The 21,396-nt window shown below is 42.5% G+C and overlaps 4 protein-coding genes across 4 annotated transcripts; 3 read left to right on the top strand and 1 right to left on the bottom strand.

Annotated features, from left to right (window-relative positions):
- Positions 1–1,296: 1,296 nt before the first annotated feature.
- On the bottom strand, positions 1,297–2,833 carry MELLADRAFT_94660 (uncharacterized protein; the record flags this gene model as incomplete). Its single annotated transcript, XM_007417262.1, has 5 exons — positions 1,297–1,334; positions 1,404–1,967; positions 2,122–2,439; positions 2,490–2,692; positions 2,748–2,833. 5 exons carry the CDS (start codon positions 2,831–2,833, stop codon positions 1,297–1,299), a joined length of 1,209 nt encoding a protein of 402 aa, XP_007417324.1.
- Positions 2,834–3,115: 282 nt separating this feature from the next.
- On the top strand, positions 3,116–5,403 carry MELLADRAFT_68633 (uncharacterized protein; the record flags this gene model as incomplete). The annotated part of the gene is made up of 11 exons (XM_007417243.1): positions 3,116–3,143; positions 3,212–3,313; positions 3,361–3,565; positions 3,586–3,919; positions 3,997–4,239; positions 4,312–4,428; positions 4,487–4,633; positions 4,697–4,777; positions 4,845–4,940; positions 5,002–5,120; positions 5,193–5,403. 11 exons carry the CDS (start codon positions 3,116–3,118, stop codon positions 5,401–5,403), a joined length of 1,683 nt encoding a protein of 560 aa, XP_007417305.1.
- Positions 5,404–11,699: 6,296 nt separating this feature from the next.
- Positions 11,700–12,293, top strand: MELLADRAFT_94658 (uncharacterized protein; the record flags this gene model as incomplete). The annotated part of the gene is made up of 2 exons (XM_007417261.1): positions 11,700–11,710; positions 11,780–12,293. 2 exons carry the CDS (start codon positions 11,700–11,702, stop codon positions 12,291–12,293), a joined length of 525 nt encoding a protein of 174 aa, XP_007417323.1.
- A 2,737-nt stretch (positions 12,294–15,030) lies between these two features.
- Positions 15,031–16,619, top strand: MELLADRAFT_112754 (uncharacterized protein; the record flags this gene model as incomplete). The annotated part of the gene is made up of 5 exons (XM_007417276.1): positions 15,031–15,200; positions 15,306–15,391; positions 15,463–15,525; positions 15,604–16,167; positions 16,582–16,619. The coding sequence occupies 5 exons, from the start codon at positions 15,031–15,033 to the stop codon at positions 16,617–16,619; spliced, it is 921 nt and encodes a 306-aa protein (XP_007417338.1).
- Between the last annotated feature and the right edge of the window lie 4,777 nt (positions 16,620–21,396).

Raw genomic sequence — 21,396 nt, 5'->3', positions numbered from 1 at the left:
CACGTCACGCATCGGTTCATTCAAACCATCAAAGTCCTGGTCAAGACATTGCTAATACATCAAACACTCGGCAATTGTTGAGAGTGTTTATCTCTGGTTCATCTTTCTTCGACTATAAGCTCGACTCTCGGGTTTTTGGTGGGCCTCGTTTGAAAGAATTATTATTGATGGTACCCGAATTATCACAAGCTATGGGCCTGAACAACTCTGCAGGGGCTTCTACATATTATACCATTGGTCGTAGGTGATGCCTTTGTTGACTGTGATTGATTAACACATCTGACCTGTCCCCCTCAGGAAAATGCCTCAAACAATCTCAGCCACCTACATGCATTCCAAACACCGTCAACCGCGCCCATTTGAAGGAATATGAAAGCATTAAGTTGCCTGGAGATATCAAGGTGGAATTGCAAGACTTTGTATTTGTGAGTCATAATTTATATGATCATTTCAGTTATTGATACGGATATCTGAGCATATATGGACCTTACAGGTCAAATCTCAACCAGGGATAGGTCAAGTCCAATCTATCTGGAAGTTAGACGGGGTATCTGAGAGCAAGACACATCTTGTCCTCAAAGTTTGTCAAAGGGGCCCCATCAACACCTTCTATGGCATGCGGGAGGTTGAATTAACCGAACAGATAGCACTTACCCATGTCAAAGTATGTATATGCATTTTGCCAATATATTGATGAACTTGGAACTAATGGCTTTGATTGGATATGACTTCCAGGATGTTGAGTGTGTAATTAACATTCAACATAACTGCCATGATGCAAAATGTACGCTTGCAAAGAACGCTCTGAAAAGAATTGAGCGCAGGGTGACCACCATGAGCCTTTGGGGGGTGGATCATGTGGACTCGCCCAAATTCATTCTGAATGTGGGCGCTCATTACAATGGGCACATTCATCGCTGGCTTTCAGGATTACATGGATCTAAAGTCTCACCTGGCGAATGTAAAGACGCAGTGAGAGAAGGCCTCCAAATATGGAAGTCGGAACCACGAGGCGCTCGAAAAGGGCAGAATAATACACAGGAGGGTGAGGATATTTAAGATGTGCGACACCTTTTCAAATGTTTATTCACAAATTTGATTTCGCTAACTCCTCCACCCATTTCAATATTCAGTTACAATAGGAGATGAAGAAGGTGTGACCATAAATACATAACACCAGCGCGCTTTCGGTCGTCAATCTGGGCCAACTTACTGTGCTGATATTTAACACCATCATCAGATTGGACCTCACGCTGAAAGTTGAAAGAGACGTACAAAACCATCCGAAGTTTGTACCTACTGTTCGACAATGCCGCGTATTGCAAATGAGTACCCTCTAATGGATGTATAAGATAATCCATCAGTATTGGAAAAATACTGATGCGGTTGAGGAACTGACTTACAATCACAATTGTAGTACCAGTTGAGCCACATGAGGGTGTCATGTGGGTCAGAGGCTATGCGAAGGGCCTCGACCACGTCGCGATGAACGGTGGCACGAATTATCGCCAAGAGGATTTCGTCCAAAACCCAATCAAACAGGGTGTTGAATTCCGGGCGAGGTTGATCCAAATAATCGCGAGTCATCCTCGCCTTGAACCAAACATTCTCGTTCAAAGTGTCCACCCACTCATTATAATTTGACCCATCCTTTTTCAATCGAGTAGTCATGGTCGCATACAACCTCATTGTACCCAAATCTAATAAACGGAGCAAGTCGTCCACAGATCGAAGATCTTGACCGGCGTCGTGTGCGTTGTTGACAGCTTCAATTAGTTTGGGAGAGATGAAAGGTTGTTCAATTTTAACTGGTGCAATGGGATAGCCCATGATGTTTTTTCGCGAAGAAGTTTGAACAGAATGGAATTGGGGCTGAATGAGGATGACTTTGTCAATAATCTCGCAAGTCTTTGAGAGAATCTCTGGCCTCTCAAAGACTTGCCGGAGATCATGTCGTTGTATTTGGGCTCAGTCAAACAATATCATGTTCGATATCGTTCGAACTTTGATATAAAATCAGATAGACTTGATTCTAATGGCACAAATAATCATTCGATTCGATTGATATCGATATCAAGATGCAAGATTGGATATCCGCATTGTTTCATTACAATCAATAACCTGAAGGCCCCACATACTGGCCGTCCAATTCGACTTGGCTTTGGTAGAACATATGGGCGTAAACCATCATCCGAGCCGCCGTGCCTGGAGAGATACCCCAAGATTTCATAATATCCTTGTTGACATATTCCTTGAATAAAAATAAGTCGAAGTGATTGACACCCTTCTCTTTCAGTATGGGAATGACTCTGGCGATCTCATCAGGTTCCACCCGGGCAAATTCCAAATAATCTTTGAGGGTAGTCGCATCCATGATCATCCGAAGAGCCGGAAAGATAACATTTCCCCCGTCAACATGGAACTCTAAAGGAAACACCTCTTTATCAAAAACAGGTACTACATTAGGCTGAAGTTGAGATAGAACCGACCTAATACCGGTCGATTCGGAATTTGGTCCGGCGTACGTTTTTCGGAACCAGCGCTGATTGCGCAATAGCTTGGTGTAGGTGTCTCGTCCTCTTCACCATCGCCGCGGGAACTGACTACAGAGGCTTCCGTTTTGATCATCGGTTTTTCATCTTCTGGGTGAATTTTTTCAGAGGTTTGGCGGTTGGAGGCCGTTGCCCTAGATCTGCGAAAAGAAGGTATTGTTATAAGGTAGCTACATTAAAAGAAAGTATACTTACGAGGTCTTTCGAACCTTTCGAGACCCACGGTAAAGCCCCTGCGTGCTGCTTCTGGTGGCATATCGGCTTTGTTTTTGGTTGGTCATTGTCAAATGGTGGTTTGGGATTGAGGTTTTTTGGGCCAAAGAGGTGCAAAGGAACTTTTTGGCCCAAAAAATCTATTGGGCCAAAAATCATTGAAGATGTTCTCGTGGGTCAATGATGTGCAAGAAACTTGACATGAAAATTGCAAAGGTTGCTTTTTGGTGACCCAAAAAGCAACCTTTGCAATTTTCTCGTCAAGTTTCTCGCACTGGCCATTTCGAGTGGTCTTCTTTCAGTGATAATTTATCGCTCGCTCTGCGTGGTCAAGGTTTTACGTTGTGGCAATGCTTCCCGATTCCTCGTTAGGTATTAGTGAGTACCCCTCTTTCTCTTGTTCTCTTCTTCTGAATCACTCTAATTCGTAGCTTGACCTTTGTTAGGCGGATCCTTTGACTCTCAAGGTGGTGGGAATGCATTTCATTCCCCATCCACAGGTGGCTTGAACACCTTCAACACCCAAGGCAATGTGAGGAACTCGAACGGTGAGTCAGTATATTTATGAAGTAAAAAGGATAACACTAACTTTTAGTGTTATCCTTCACTGGATCCTATTCCGCGGCCCCAATCGATTCCCCAGCATTTGGCGATGCATTTAATTCACCATCAAACCTTGGTGTTCAAAGGTTCAGCAGCCAAGGGGGCTTGAGGAACTCAACCTGCGAGTTTTTCCATTTTAAGTTCCACTTGACGCCTGGCATCTCTGACCAACTTCATCAAAACCAGCTCTCAGTTCGGTACACTCACCTAGGCGCAGCCCCACGATGCCGCCACCAAACAGCGACCATAACCGCCGCGATCGACCAGAACTCCACATTCGAAACGATCGGTCTCTCTCTCCAAATCGCCGAGGCGCCTCCCGCTTGCCAGAACGTTCTCATGATTGTTCTCGCGAACCACTTGGGCACTCCCCAAATCGAGAGAATCAAGGTTCCAACGAAGGATATCGATGGCCTGATGAGGACCTTGACGATGCTCCACAGCCGTTTGCTCATGATCTCTCCGAGCGTAACATGGTTGTATTCGACGCTTTGGCCAATCATTGCGGTTTGGATGACACGCACCGACACTTCGCGTTGTCCCATTCTGAGGTACGTCGCATTGTCTTAATACCTGGCATAGTGAAGTGATTATAATTTCAAACTTGGCCTGCATCTTTTTGCCAAAGATTTATGGCGAGAACAATAGGCACATTGCAGGAGCAATGTTTCATTCGATGCTCCTGATGGAAATATCCCGACTCAATAGCAAGGTTGACTTGCTAGCCAACCAAATTGCTACGGGGTCCACCATCGCCCCTGCACCCGCGCCAACGCCAGCACCGGGAGCACAGGAAGGGCAGGATGTAGTAACGTCATCTGCTGCTGACGATACGACGCACAAGAAGTGGAAGGCTAGCAGGAAGCTGGTGGTAAGCCACCGTTTGGCGTTTCATTATTACACAAAGAGGAAAGATTCTGACTAGCATTCCAATCGGCCATAGGGTTTGATCAACCCCATGGCCCTTAAATTCCTATGGTCTGCAGAGCTGGAGGCATACACTGCGATTAGCAACGAACGCGAAGGTTATCACCCAAAGTCATTGTTTAATATGATCAAGGTATGTTTTCTATATAGTGATGCAATATGTTTAGATCTGAACCGTGATATACCTGCAGAAAACACTCGCTGGGGAAACTGCGGCGTTTAAGGCCCAGCACCTCCCTCCCCAACGCAAAGGAGTCGAGCACGCAGCCGATACGACAGCGTATGCTTCAGCCCTCCGAGACGCCGGCAAACAAGGGCGAGAGAAGCTACACAACGTGGTATGTAACTTCTTCCTGGTACATTGAGGTCCCTGTCCCCTTGCTGACGTCGAAGAACTGCAGCTTTTGGTAGGTATACATGACCCTAAATCGAAGGAGATTGTGGGCACGCCCGTTCCCTCAATCAAAGACATGGTCAAACGAGTAAGTTCAATTGCATTCAATCGCGGATAGCATAGCCATTAACTGAAGTGCATCTGCTAATTGATAGGTGTCTATCAGATGTGGTGTAGCTGACACATCGGCCGAGGAGGAAGCGGTGTGGAAAGCTACCAATCATGAGACTAGGGCACGAGTAGCCTACATGGTGAGTATCCATAAACTCGCGTCGATTGGTACACTTCGCTGACAAATATAACCTTGCTCAGCGTCGGGAAGCCGCGCGGGTGATCTGCAAAGGCCACAAAGGAAATGAATCCGTTTGGGCCAATATTGATCACCAGCTTTCAATACTGCGATCAAAGCGGGATGAAAACTATGCTGCCGCGTAAGTCTACACCAGAGCATGTGTATATCAGTCGTCAGAAGCTTGACCTGAAGCTGCTTAATTCTACCGCAGGTTTTATGACCTTGTCTTTGAGGAGGATAAACAGTATTTCACCGGCAAGACCTGGTTCAAAACCATCAAAGCCAATCAGCTCGCTCAGAATAAGGCCCTGGACTTGCCTTCCGAAGAGGCCATCATGGCACGTATGGCGCTAGAGGACGCCCGGCGTGTGAGTGGACCTGGAACCAGCAACGGCGGCAACCAAGGAACAACAAGTGCTTAAATAAAAAACATGAATTTCAAGTGATTAAGTGGATATCTACAATGTATATTACAAACTATGACTGTTATATCCAATTGTTCAACTCGCCAAAATCCCATTACCATTTAATCATTTCCTCTAATTTAACCTTCGAGATGTTGTCCGAGTGCTTTGCTGAAATGCTATTCGGGTGGTTTCCTATATCACTTAAGGTGCTCAAGCTGAGCTGGATCGTAACGTGAGCGACATTTGCCCCAATTAAGACGGGTTTTCTAATCCAAATACGGGGTCCGAGGCCACGAGGCCCATTGGATTTCTTGGGTAACAGACCCGTTGGACCGCTTGCAGGCCACAAATTGATTGCCAGCTGCCCTCATCAATGCCAGGTCGGCAGGCGGCTTGCAGGCGAGGGGCCGTTTCGACCGTCTGCAGGCGGATTGTAGCTCGCCGCGTGTCGACATCCAGATCGCCTGCTAGCGAGCGCGGCAGGCGGCTTGCAAGCGGCGTACCTGAGCGCCATCTGGAGACCGCCTGCCCGCGTGCAAGAGCTGACGGCCTTCAGATGGGCTGCCTCGCCCGGCTGTAGGCAAGCGAGACGCCTCTGTGGTGTATTTGACCTGGATGCAACACTGCCAGCATAGATGCCTCGGGTTGAGAAATCCGAGGCATCATCGGAGGCAAATCCCCGGATAGACCTTGTCGCAGGTTTTTGCCCGAGGTATTTTTTTTCCCTGAGAATTACCTCGGATCAAAACCTCGGGAAGCTTCTGTCCGAGGTTGTGCATCCGAGGATACCTCGGATTACAAAATCGGAGGTAAATATGTTGGTGGTGCAAAGCGCTGAGCAACCAAGATTTGAAAACCCGGCGCTAGTCCGCGTTCTTTGTATACGGAATCTCTGTGATCTTACAAATCACCGGATGCATACTGGTTGTCCACCGGTTGAAGATCGTCAAGGAGGATCTTTTTGGTTACCATCATTAATGAAGACGATTCATTATGGCAATACCCGTCAAACAACGGAAGAACTCTACCTTTCAAATTAAGAAAGAAGACCTTTCATTTGATTCACTCGCATTTATAAGACTATTGGTTTTTGAACGTGAATTCCATCTCTCATTTCCCTTGTATAAGGACAAATCAACACTTGTCCCTGAGAACAAAATCTTGTCTCTGATCAACTTGTCCAAATCAACATTGATGAAACAGACCAGCGGTGGTTTAGACCAATGTGATTACATCTTGAAATAATCTTCAAGTGGTTGATCTGATTCATATGTTTCAACTTAGGCTTTGTCGAAGAAGATGCTGCCTTCACATGTCTTGCCTGTCCCTCAAGCCGGTCAATGAAAGCAAACTCCACAAAAAAGCACAGCCAATCGCCTAAGCATATAAAAAACTACAATATATGGCTGGCTCAAAAAGCAGCAACCGAGGCCGCAACAGCTAATTCACAGAAGAATGTTGAGGATGAAGCCAACTCTTCAAGTCAAGACGATCAAGTACCATATGTTGGTGATATTGGTGATTTTGAGATTGATGAAGATATTGAAGAGCACCAAAAAGAGCTGATTGATCTCTGGACCAAGGACTATACTAACATTTTCAACACGCCAGTGCACAGCCCAAACAGCAGTGAAGCTATCTCTCTCGTGGCTAGTGTCCACGGCAGAAAAGATATTGGTGATGATGAAAATCAATCTGAATGTGACAATCAGTTCAACCGTGAAGACACTGTTGATCAGGATGAATCTTCTTGGGATCCATTCTCAAGTCTTGAGGCACGTTTGTATTTTTGTCAATCAGCTGTTCTTGCTACTTACTTGAATTACTGGTTCAGCAAATTGTTGGTACCCTTCTCTTAGGGCATGTTCACTTAAGCAATTTCTGGTGAGAAATCACATTCTGCAAAATTTAAAGTGTCTATTTGGTAGTGCATATTGCATTTTTGCATTAAAAAATTTGCAGAATGTGATTTCTGGTCAAAATTTTCTTAAGTGAACGCGCCCTTAGGATCAACAAGGACTACATTATCTTTGTTGGAATATGAGCGTATTCGCTTTTTGTTCAGCTTACTTGGGTCAAAGATTCCAGCATATAAGACCATTCAGGACCTCCGCCAACGACTTAAGAAGAGATTTGACTTCAATGTTTGTGAAAGTTTCAGTGCACTGCACAAACCTTGCTTTGGTTTTCAAGTCAAGGAGATTTTGACGCAGGCAAGCACTTGAGATGAATTCACCAAAAATCTGATATGTAGATTGATGAGACTTCAAATTGTTTTCAGGAAATTGGAAATCCCTACGTCACAGAAGTCCTTGAGTTCATACCCAAACTTCCAGATCCAACTTCAAAAGTTTATTGCCTTTCTCAATCAAAGAAGTGGCGCGAGGAGCTTGATTCTGACTTGAGAGTGCAAATGATTGAAAAAGATAGCATTCATTTCTATTTGTATGAACCAGTTCAACTACAAGACAAGAGGCTCGTAGTTCCTCTATATTTTTATAAATCTGGTCAAGATATCTTTGCAAAATGTGTCTCTGTGTTCCAAAAGTTTGTAAAAGAAGGTAGTTCAACAAGAATACAAACAGAATTCCCGTATGTTTCCACATTTGATTCACCATTGTTTACAACAATCAATGTCAACAAATTCTGGAGGACTTTTGACGGAATAAACGAAAAAAAGCAGATGGTCGCATCATTCGTCATATGCCTTTAGTACTATATTGTGATGATCTTTCTGGCAATGTGTCAAAAAAATGGAATAAGCATATTGCTTTTTACTTTACCTTGGCCGGTCTACCTCCAAAAATGGCAAATCAAGAATACAATTGTCATTTCTTGACCACGTCAAACACAGCAGGTGCCTTAGAGTTGGCAGATCCTCTCATTGACGGATTGAAGTACGCTCATCTCTCAAACTTGACACACAACTTATTCTTGCTGACATATGCCAACAGCAACCTGATGACAGAGGGTTTTGTGGCCTATGATCACAAGTCTCAATCAGAAGTCCTTGTTATGGTGACAGTACTCTGTCATCTAGGAGACTCTCCCATGCACGCGGAGGTTACCAACACCATGAACCCAACCAGCTCCCTTTCACCTTGTCGAGTTTGTCACCTGAAGGTAAAATCTCTTATGGAAAAACGTTCAAAGAAGTATGTATGTGATTTTGTGGGTATAGACAAAACTGGAGAGCGGGTAGGTTGTACCTTTGGCTATAAATGGATGGTAAAATAACTTGACCTACCATTTTTGGTTCTAATCTTAGGCATCTCTTCCCAAACGCGATTGGACAGCAACAATCAAGGGGACAAAGGAACTTTGGGAAATAGCTCAGATTCCTGGAACAATTTCACAATTTGACACGAAATCATCATCCTTCAGCATCCAAGACACTCAAAATGCCCCATTTGTCAAACAAGCTCAAGATTTACATTGAAATTCAAAGATCCCTAAAGAAGATATAGCTCATATGTGTCGCGAACTGAATGAGCAGTTTGGAGAACGGTTGTTCAATCCGTTTTTGTGTTTAAAAGGTTTGTGTGAATCACCTTCTTTCTAATTGATGTCTTGCATGTATTTCATCATGAAAAATCATTCTTCTCATCAGGCTTTGATGGACATCGTGATACCCCAGTCGAGGTCTTACACGTCGCTCTATTAGGGGTTTCTAAGTACTTCCTACAACATCAAATGGCCAAATTCACCTCTACCGAGAAGGAAACAATCTGGGGCCGTTGGAGGTCATTTAATACTTCTGGTCTGAATATTCCACCTATCCAGCCAAAAAGTATGATCCAGCATTTTCAGAGTCCCACTGGAAAAGAGTTCCGAGTAGTATTACAGGCTGCACCTTTCATATTCTTTGAAAGTAAATTATCTGACAAGGAACGTGAAGCATGGAAAGCGTTGGCCCACCTTGCTCCTTATATATTTCAGACAGAGATTTCCAACATGGATGTCTATATCAAGGAACTCAATCACCTAATTCAGAAATTTTTGAAGACTGTTGTACAGCTTTTGGCTCAATGGTGCAATAAGCCAAAGTTTCATATGCTGATACATCTATGTGATTCAATTCGCCGTTTTGGTCCTCCTTGTCTATTTGCAACTGAAAACTTTGAATCCTACAATGGAAATACTCGAAATTCATCAATCCACTCAAATCATTTAAGTCCAGGTCGCAACATTGCAAATTCCTTCAACAGCTATAAACTTATAAGGGCCTTAACTGCTGGAACAAAATTATATGATAAACAATTGAAAACATACATTCATGCAGGCTCAAAAGTACAAGAGCTATCTCGTGAGAATAAGCTATTCCAAAAAGCATCAGGATTCAACGCTTCATGGAACCAACCTTACCAAATCAAGATAGGAAGTAAGAGAAGTCATGTTTTCCCTCAGCAATATCAGCTGTGAACGGTCTTTCTAACATTGTGTGTTGATTTGAATTGTGTTTTTAATGAAATGATAATTTCTGATGTTGATTATAGAGAAGAAAGTATTACAACCACCAAATCCATGCGAACTGATCCCAAATAAAATACTTGATGCATTCAGTGCAAAGGACTGGAAAGTCCTAGAATCCATAACTTTGAAGAATCAACAAAGAGTGACTGAAAATGCTTTTGTCTCACTTAAAAACAATGAATCTCTCAATGGAACAATTGTCTGTGTTCAACAAATTTGGGGCACAGGAGCTTGTGCGGAACAGCAAACAATTATCAAAGCCACATGTTGTCAATTGGGCCAGGTTAGTAGCTTTTATGGAATGCGCAAGATCAAGGAAACCAATGCTGCTATTTGGATCATTGTTTGGGTGAGTAAATGCTGTGTTCTACAAGCTACATATATATTAACTCATACCTCTGAGAATACAGGACATTGACGGGGTCCTCAATGTCCAACACAATTGCCATCAAAGCAAATGTAGTGTTGACAAGGTTTGACCAATTATGGTTGAACGTCAGGTGTCCAAAGGCCTGGAATTCACAGTGGTTCACAAGCCCACAAAGGACTACATTATTAATGCAGGCGCCTTCTATTCTGCCAAGCTTCATCGTTCTGCGGGTAAGATGACCTTTGAGGATCCCAATCCGAGTGATTGGGTGAATATAGTGCAAATAGGCCTTTCAAATTGGGAAGACACTGTAAAAAAAAGATGAAATCAAGGAGAAGCAACACCAAAGGGAAAGAGATAAGTTAGTGAACCAAACAGGTCAACCTCCGGCGAAGAGAAGCAGAACTAGGAAAAACCCACAGTCACAGGCTCAACCACAAGCCGGCCCATCAAATTCTCAATTAATTGCAAGTTATTTATCAAGTTCTCGACCTTCACAAATGCCTTGATAGAATAATTTTTCCTTGTGAGCGTTTGGTTTGTGATTGAAGGAAGTACAAATAATGTTTCCTTGTTAGCTTGTTTGTAATTGAAGGAAGTGTGAAAGAAGTTGATTTTGAAGGACTTTTGTTGAGTTTTTTATTTTGTAATTTAAAGGAACTAACTGAAAGGATATACATTCATAACATGGTCAAGTGGAGAGCAACTTCATGAGTTATGCCAAAACAAACATCCTTCCAAAATGAACAAAATGGGTTCATTTCTATGGCACACTGCCTTTAAACAAACATCCATTGAATGTCATTGAAATTGAATAAAACAAGGCTAAAAATGGGTTCATTGCTATGGCACACTGCCTTTGAACAAACATCCATTGACCATCATTAAATAAGACCACAAAATGAACAAATGGGTTCATTGCTATGGCACACTGCCTTCGAACAATTATCCATTGAACATCATGGAATTAAGTAAGACAAGGTGACAAGATTGAATGATTGAATGAGCTGTTAGGTGGCAAAATTGAATATGGAATTGCTGAAGGTGGAAAAATCGAATGAGCTGCTAGGTGGCAAAATTGAATATGGAACAAATTGAGGAGACTGGGCCCCTTTGAAGCTTGTCTATTTGTATCAATCTAGGCAAAAGCACCTGTTGCTTTCAAAAGGAAGCAAGCTGCTTTTCAAAAGCAACAGACAGGTGCTTTTGAAAAGTGTTTTTGAAAGCAACAGATGCTTTTGAAAAGCTGTGCGCTTCTTTTGAAAAGCATGAGCTGGTTTTGAAAAGCCAGAGTCTTGGAAATAAATGCAAAACATATTCTGAGATTCACAAAAGAAGCCATTTTATGGCTTCATCAACACATTGACTTTCTATCTTTGGAATTAACAGAGTCAATGAGATTGAAGGTGTGCAGAAAGCCAATCTCATGAAAAAATAAGGGCCATGTCATCATTTCAGTGTGTCACAGATGAATGACAAGTTGGACCAATCTTCATTTTGATTTTAATTTGAAGTGTTCAACTTTCAATTTGCTTTTGAGCATCCCAGCTTCATCCTTCACCTCACCAATCCTTCTGCCATGCCTCAAAGCAAAGGCAATTGGTACACCCCTTATAAGCGAGCCACAACTGCGCAGGTCAACCCTCAAGATCAGGGCCAAAGAGGTCACAGTTGTCCTCAAGCTTCTGGAAGTCAAGTTCGCCAGGGTTCTCAATCTTCTGGAAGTCAAACCAACCGTTCTGCACAAGCTTCCAAAAACGCAGTCAAGCATACTGTTACTAGTCTGAAGAAGGGCCAGACCAAACTCCAGTCAAACAAGGACGCCAATCCCTTCGGACATACTTCAACTGTTTCAAAGAAGGGCAAGACCAAACGCCAGCCAACCACAGACACCGAAGACTCTGAGCAAGGCTCTCGCAAATCTCCGAGTCCAATCCAACAACATGATATAGATATGTTGAATGGTGATGCCGATTTCAACAATGGAAATCAACATCCTCACGGAAATAGTGAAGAAGAACATGGAAATCAATTTCATGAAGAAGATGAAGCTGTACATTGAACTCAAAGTGATGATCAAGAACCTAGCCAACATACGAGTAGAGTAAAAGGTAAGTCTTGGATATCTTATATCAAGTCAAGGAAATATACTGATATTATTTTGATCAAGAAAAAGGACATGCAGATGTTGTAGGATCACCACCAACTGATGATGACGGGGGGCTTGATTTATTAGCTTCTCGCATGTCAGGTTTGAAACCACAATCATTCAATAGAATTATCAATTGCTTCAAACTTGATGAAGAGCATACAGCCATGGGGCGCCACCTTTGCAACGTAAGTCAGAAGAAGAACTTCATCCACATTTTATTGATACTCTTGTTTTCCAGGTCACTTTGCCCAAGGATAAATTTCACACTATCATGATAACAATGCTATTGCTTCATGAAGAATTGGAAAATTTATATGGCCAAATGAATGAAGCTGAGAAGGCCCCAGAACCCATTAAAAAAAACACGCTAGTTCCAAGGCCACCCCTTGGAAAGATGAAGACCATAGCTACCTCAAGGTAATGTTGCGTGATTCTCCTTTTCATATTTGCCTTTACTGACTTGTTTGTCTCCGTCTCTATCTCAAATATGACTTGTTGATCCATGTCAGGATGCTGTGCGTACTTGGGCATGGAGAACAATCATGGACGGCAATATTCAAGCATACACTGCTAAGAAAGACAGCAACAAAATTCTTCTTCCCTTGTCTTTATTTGAAAAAGTGATGGTGTGTTTTCATCCTTGAATTAACTTGCCTAAATTGATTGTACTGATGCACAGCGAGCCAGACTGGGATATTAACCAAATCAACCAAATGGAAAAAGCAACATTTGCCACCCAAATTTGGAGTGGGCCCTGAACTTGAATCTGCTCGTGCATTGACCACACTCGTGAATGATGTTTTAAAGCAGGTCAGAAAGGATTTCGAAACCATAATAGTGTTCAAAGCTGAAAACTTGACATTTTGAAAGAGATTTTGAAGCGAGAATTTTGAACTGTGATTTTTGTACAGATGAACATTGATTCTCGTACAGATATGATCAGAAGGAAGTATCACTGAGTATGGATGTGCCCCCCATATCTGGACAAGAATCACAGTTTTTCTGTATAAGAATCACGGTTCGAAATCTTTCGCTTCAAAATCTCTTTCAAAATATGAAGTTTTCAGCTTTGAACACTCAATTTCGTGATGTTTCTAGTTCATCATCTGAATCAAAACCAAACTTCTCCAGCTCATCACAAATGTTAAATTTCCGGACCGAGTCACCCCACCTGTTGACGCGAGCGTACCCAAACTCAATTCTATCATTATCAAAGTAAGTTTTTTCCTGGTCATCTTGCTGTGTCAATCAGATTGAAAACAACACTTATATTCGTTTACATAGCTTTACCAAAAGAAACACTCTTATGTTGGTGGTAAAGTCCTTGCAGAGACTGATATCATCAAGCAAACGGATCACCTCCAAAGGACTCGGTATGCATGGCTGGTCCATATTTTCATTTGATCTTGTAATGAACTATGAATCAATCTGATTTTTGATCCGTTTTCTTCACTCACTGCTCAGAGAATGCAGGCCATCCACTGGGGGATGAACCTTTCAAAGTATGCTCCCAAGACTTTGTGGAATGTTATAGATGACAAATTGGATGACTTACGTTCAGAAAGTCGACAATACCGTTATGCGTAGGTTTTTCCTCGTGTTTGACCAAATGGCTTCAAAATCATACCTGAATACCATGCGTCTTATATTCTAGATTCTTTGCATTGTGCCTACAACGCGACTGTAAACGGATCAATGGTAAAAAGAACTTTGCACAACTGAAGACTTCAACCAGTTTTTCTTTGCCAACAGAGGAGGAAATAGAGCACGAGATCCACAATTTAGATGAAACACATGGGCAGGAGGTTTTACCAAATGAGGAATTCTTTGCGTCTGATCATGAAGAAGCACCTGATGATTCAGAATCAGAAGAATTGGAATGAATTCTTGATATAATGACTGCCTTGTTTTGCATTGTCTGTATATCTCAGCAATGACTTTCAGTTGTTTCCTCAACGGTTGTTTTTCTCACTCTTATTTCCTTCATTCTCATTTTTCTCATTGTAGATACGCTATGAACTCTGTCTAAAACTTTGTATCATCAGGATTTTGTATTGACATTTCAAGTGGACTGAAATAGGACCCTGGAAAGCTCCTACTGAGCCGTCTGACGAAAAAAGTCCTTTTTTGGCCTTCTAGGGCTCAAATGTATGTGACCAAACATGTCCTAATTTGATTTTGGGCAAAAATGCATGTGACCAGAAAAGTCCGGATACCGATGAGGCGCGGCTATGCATGTGACGAAAAAAGTCCGGATACCGATGAGGCGCGGCTATGCATGTGACGAAAAAAGTCCCCTTTGGGGGGAGTTGAACCCATGCATGCAGGCAAGAAGCAGCATTAATGCTGAGCATCGCTTTCCTGCTATTGGGCCATTGGAACATGCCTTCTGGAACACGATATGAAGCCTCGTCGGCTGAAAACTTATACGTGAATATCTAGAAATATACAGATGTGTCAATACAGCTGAGCTTGCGAAAAATTGCAAATTTTCCACATTATATAGCATTGCTTCCTGTTGCTTCCTTAGCTTGACATATTTTCTTGATATACCTTCAAAAAACTTCAAATAGCTTCATAGACTCCAATCTATATACTCGAATTCACTGCCTTTCACCACTCAACTACAAATAGAGCAGCAACCACAATGTCTCACAAGACTATCCATCAGCCAGAAGTTGCCAAACTGATTTCGAAGATAATGCGACTCACTCAAGCGTGTCCAAGTTTACCAGTTGCTACCAGGGATGATAAATTATATATGGTTTATCATGAGGCACCATGGATGAGTCCTCAAGACGAAGATGAAGGCATATGGTTTGCGGTCGATAAGAAGATCACAGCAACTTTTGGAATTGATGTCATTAAAAAAAATCTGATGTGAGGTTCTCTCAAAATCGAGTTGGCTCTGAAATATTTCAGCAAGGCCCGTGATCACAAGACTTGGACACCAAACTCGGAGGGTCTTCTTAAGGCCAAGCTTCAGATGATTGTGCAGGAATTAATAAGTTAGTTTCACCAATTTTGATATTAATATCTGACAAAAGCTAATTGATTTTGAGTCAAACAATCATCACAGAGGCTGGGGCTTCTGATTTCCTTGATGAAGGGGCAACAACCGCTGATAGAGAGAAAAACGAAGGTAAATTTTCTCTTCATTCCTATTAAAATGGATCTCACCATTGAGTGTAGTTTGATTTTATGATTTGCTTTCACATAGCTGGAAAATCAAGTGATTCTATATCAGCAAGAAAATCTCACGGGGCATCAATGGTCATGAAACGCCGAGTTGTTTCACAGCCTGATGTAGATCCAGATGCCTGTCACAGTCAACCCAAAAAACCAGCTGCAAAACGCCCTCAAGTTGATACCCTTGAATCCAAGGAAGCTACAATAATCATATCTTCAGACGATGAAGTCACCCTACCACGTAAAAGCACTAGCGCAACTGTATTGGCTCCAAAGAAACCTCCTGGTGTCTTGAACAAGATCGAGAAGGTCAATCTCATATCTTCAGATGATGAGGTCACCCAACCACGTAAAATCACCAGCAATGTTGTATTGGTTCCAAAGAAATCTACGTGTGGCTCTTCCAAAGTCGATAAGGCCAAAAAGGCTACAAAAGTCCTTGATAATTGTCCTTTATCAACACCCGATACGCCTTGCAACCGATGCAAGATTGAGGTAACATCAGCGGATAAGGAATTTCGATGTCATTGCGGTCAAAAGATGATACTCTTACGAGCTGGGCGCAGTGAGAAAGCACTCAGTCATTGGAATACAAGTCAGTCTTCTTTATACTTTCAGATTATCTTTGACCTTACTGATTATAATCACTTCAACAAATTACAGAAGCCTGTAAACAGAAGACCTCTACATTACGCTCAAATGCACTGTTGGTTGGATTTCTGGCCCAATCACATGGAGATGATAAACGGGTCAAACACGGCTTTGTTGAGATTGAGTGTCCTGGTCTCACCGATGCTACATGGGATCGACCACGGGCAACATATTCAATCAACCACTTTCTTGAACATACATGTAGTATCTATCGCGGAAACAATCGACACCGCGTATGCCAAGAGCTTTTTGGACAGAATGCCACCAAAAAACAACTTTCAACCGATGAAAAAGCTAGATTGATGACTACACTTGATGCTCGAGCAATATGGGAGGTCAAACGTCATGGATCACGTAGTGCTATATACTCTCGAAAATGTACAACTACCCTCCTGATAAAGAAAACTGAGAAAATCCAAAATTGTTCAGAATGTGAATCTCTCAAAGGAGTCCGTAGTTTGATCAGCGCAATCAATCATGAATTTGCTGATGAAGATACCCTCAAATATACATCTGATCAGCTCATGGAAACCGACATACACCACGCCACCTTTGTAAAGTTCAAAGATCTTCGGGTCTGTAAAAGCTCTCTTGAGTCTTCACAGAACGGAGACTTTCGCGAGTTTCTAACTCATGTTTCAATCTTGGCCGGCAAGGGTTTATTCAAAGATCGAGAGGCGGTTCAAGGTTTGTTCAAGAGTGTTGCTGTGCGAGCAGAACGTGAAATGGCAGGGAAGTCTCTCCGAGGGATGCGGGTTGATCCATATTTAGACGACTGCCTCACCACTCTTGGAGCAATGAGTCGCAGTGCACTTAATCTTTTCAGCAAGACTTTTGCAGGTTGAACAGCCCGAAGTCAACGTATGATTGAGGCAAAAATTGGAGGGAAAATGGAACCTGAAATACATCCAGCAAATTTCCATCGAATTGTGAAGAATCTTCAAGCCTTGGGTTACTCAGGACCAATTGCTGCCGCGTCCGACCAGACAGTGTGTGTCAAAACACTGCGACATCATAATCAGTGTCTAGTGGGTGCAGAAGGAGGCGACAAGCCGTTTGAGAACAATGAAGAACTTAAAAGACTTATGAAAGACATAGTTGACAATGATAAGTTATGTTCAAAGGTGAGTTTGTACTATAATTTTTCATAATGTTTGTACAAAACACTGACATCATGACTCATTTTTCATATCAAGATTCGAGCTTACACCATCCAGGTGCCGTTGCCAAATATTCCAACTTATGTAGTAGCTCTCATATCTAGTCGTTCAAAAGAAGGAGCAAAAGATATTGCAGATGAGCATGCAGCTGTTATTGAGCTGGCACACACATCCGGTATCAACATCACGTCAATGGGAGCTGATGGTGCTGCCACTGAGATATCCGCTCAGAAACTGCTTGCTCAAAAGACTGATAAATATCTCACATATTCAAAATCTAACTTGCGAGTACATGTCAAAGTACCTCTGTTTGGAAATCCTCCTCGCCCAGTTGTAGCTGTACAGGACCCAAAGCATGCGAGAAAGACTGGAGCAAATCAACTTTTATCTGGTTCGCGGTTACTTGTCATGGGAAAGTATACCATCACTATCCAACAGCTTGCGGAGATTCTCAAGATGCCCGATAGTCCCCTTCTAGCAAAGGATGTATTTGATAGTGATAAGCAAGATGATGGCCGAGCTTTTCGAACGCTATCTGCATCCACTCTTTCAGCCTCACTTCGCCTCAATTCGTCTACCGGCTTGACAATTTTCCTTTTCATCATCGGCGAGTTGGTCGATTCTTGGTTGAGTAAAAGTATGGGACACAGAGAGCGCATACGCTCTGCATGGACTGCGGGATTCTTCTTACGGCGATGGAAAGGCTACCTTCAGAAACGCGAGAAAGAGACAAACGGCCTCATGAGTTTTCATCTAAACTGCATCTCACACGCTAGTTATAAAATATTCTCCAGTCTTCCCATTTATCTTCTGGGTATGATCATATCATATCGAGATTACTATCCAGACTATCCATTCTGTCCTTGGAAGCATGGAACCGAATCCTGCGAACATGTATTTGGATGGATGCGAGTACTTTCACCTCGCTTCTCCGTCCTCGATGCTCGGTTCATGATGCCAAAGATTCATGCAGTTGTTAAGAGTGTAATGAGTGGCAAAATCAAAATCCCTCCTTCTGAACACATTCACTTGGGTTATCAATATGCTTTTGGCGACGAGGGAACCTTAGAAACAATTGAACACCTTCGGACTTACCCAACTAATGCCGAGATCTCTGAGGATCTAACCATTGCGAATCAACTTGCAAATAGTCTGGCTCATCTAGCAGGGATGGGTCCATTAGATCCTGAAGATGATGACTTACCTGTTGAGGACAATGATCTGCCTTTTGCTGATGAAGACCTTGTTCCAGATATGACTGATAGCTCACCTGGTATGCGAATTTAAAGTCTTGAAAACTGTAGTATACTTTGTACTGACATCAAGTTTGGGTTCCTATCAGATATATCAACGTGCGCGACTAAGGACTATTGTGTTCATTACACCTCAAATCCTGGAGAATTTTCTGAGGAGGTTGCTTTTGCTGAAGCTGCAACATTAGCAAAAGAGCAAAATGCACTCGATCTACTACTTAATCAGGTTCCTGAAAATTTCGAAACCGAAGCAATCCAAAATGCAGCTATGTCCATCACAAACTTAATGAATCCATCTGGTAAGTAATAGTGCCTGCAGTTTACAATTCAAAAATCGATCTGACTATTGCTTTCTGGTAAAACCACTTCACAAAGACCGTTTGGCTGAGAGTGCAACTGATCAAACGTATTTGAGGCTGGTTGAATGTGGAACTTTACATCAAAAAAACCTCGTCTATCTCCGAACAAAGCATGATAGTCAGGTGGCTCGCCATAAAGGGAATGAACGACACCTGATCAATCCTGACGACTTAAGATTGGACAGTACGACTGTGGACGGCAAGATGAATCCCAGCGAGTGTTCAAAGGCTATTTCTGTATACATGAAGAGTCTTGTCAGCACACCAACCGGTGCAGCCCGTAGACACCGCTGGAGTATGGATATTAGGATCAATCTTAGTGGTCTTATTCTCAACACATCTCACCTCCAACAAGTCGACTTGCAGCAACTATTTGATGGAGGTTTGATCACGCCTGAAAATCCCATTGAGCCCGGCAAATTGCTTTTAGCAATCAAGAATCAAGTAAGTATTGATTTGAAGAATCTGCTGGTCTTGTCATTGATTGCTGCTGATCAATTTGTTTTTGAAGCAAATGCATTTATGTCGCACAGCAAGCCTGGCTCGCAGCGCTGCGCAGCGCTGAAAACGTAGAAATCGGCAGCGCTGCGATTTTTTTGGAGACCCTACCTAGTTAGTTTCAGCGGGGGCGCGGCGAGTATCTTGCTACAAAATAGTAACGCAAAGCGCGGTGATTTCACGCAGCGCATCGCAGCGTTTCAAGCAAAAAAGTGGTGATTTTTTTTCAAAACAAGTCAAGCCAAAAAAAAAGAAAAACAAGCGCTATTCTTGTAAAGACAGTAAAGAAAACTAAACAAGTAAGATAAAACAGACTAATTGTAAAGACCGTAAAGAAAAAATAAAAAAATTGATTGAAAATAATAAAGTAAAGTAAGATAAACCATTTGTAACGAGCGTAAAGAAAAGCTTGAAAAATTTAAAAGAACCTGATAGAGTAAAATAAAATAAATTCACTGTAACGACTGTAAAGAAAGATTGAAAATAATTTAAACTAGTAAAGTAACCCAAACTAACTAGACATAAGTATTACGGGTTTTCTTTTGAATTGATTTCTTTGCATAAGACATCACCTTCTCCACTTCAGCAAAGTCACCACTCAATGGGACACCTTCTGAAACCCACAACTGGCCACTGACTGTCATCTCGATCATTCGAGGAGTCATCCCACCTCATTCTGCTGTACACACACGTCCAGCCACGCTGAACGAACGTTCCGGTGCAGCAGACGCAGCAGGCGTGGCAAGATAGTCCTGAGCTAAGACTGACAAGACTGGGTATTTCCCAGCATGAGCCTAAATAAAATCTATGATCAGTTTAATTGCAAAATAAGAATGTGCGGAAAAACTATGCTCACCTTCCACCAATCCAAAGCAAGTTGTGGATTGTTCAAGTTAGGACTTGCCATTGGATCAACCCCTTGAAGATATTGATCAAGCTCACTAAGCTCGCTCGATGTCACTACATCACTGTAGAAAGACGGCATTAAAGATCCAAAACCGTCTACAGTCGGGGATTCGGATCGAGGAGGAGTCGTGGTTTGGTGATCAAGGAACATATCATCCCGTTTCTGAGTAAACACAGATCTCAATAACTGCTCAGCCCGATTATTACCTTCAGACCCCATTCCCAAAGAATGCGAGAAAAATTTGACTCGAAGTCCAGGGTGGAAAATGGCGGCTAAGATCAATGTGTCGCAATCGAGGGCTTCGTTCAGGTATGCAATGATCTTGTCGATCATAACATCCACCATGGGGTAGAGGGGGTCGTTTTCATGCATCTTCTTGATTTGATCCTCCATGGAAGCCTTCAGCTGAACATACTTCACCAAAACCAAGCATCCGGTTGGCTTATTGCCTTCCATCTCCCGAGTCAAAAACTTGAACAGCTGGAAAGGAGGAAAAGAAGAAGATTAGAATAAGTATAAAAAGATTGAAAATGAATGAAAAATATAAAAAATCAAGTAATACCTACCGTCAGAATGTCCAACATGTCCCTCATGGCTCGCCAATCTGCAACAGAGAATACCACCTCCTCAAAATACCCATGCTTTTTCCCATCCTTCCTCGGGCGACGCCTCTTCGAATGGACTTCTTCCATGTCATCCCTCATGACTCGATCAATGAGCTAATACATGGACACACTTAGCAACCTTCATAGACCAAACAGATAGGATAAGAAAATAACAAAACCTACATTACGAGACTCCCACATCCTCTCCCAACGTTCAGCACGGATACCCCAGCGTATACCATGACCTGATAAAAGGGCTTTGAGTTGAGATAAATCTTCATCTTGACGCTGCAAATTTGCTTGTTGTCGGCGGCGATTGAAGTCGGCCCGGTGGGCGCTTGAACGGGTGAGCTTCTTGTTCACAGTATCCATCTAAATAATGAAGCAAAAA

Source organism: Melampsora larici-populina, assembly GCF_000204055.1.
Source record: "Melampsora larici-populina 98AG31 unplaced genomic scaffold MELLAscaffold_70, whole genome shotgun sequence".
In the NCBI taxonomy this organism is placed as follows: domain Eukaryota; kingdom Fungi; phylum Basidiomycota; class Pucciniomycetes; order Pucciniales; family Melampsoraceae; genus Melampsora; species Melampsora laricis-populina.
The sequence above is the reverse complement of the archived record's forward strand: the minus strand, read 5'-3'. Positions and strand labels throughout refer to the sequence as shown.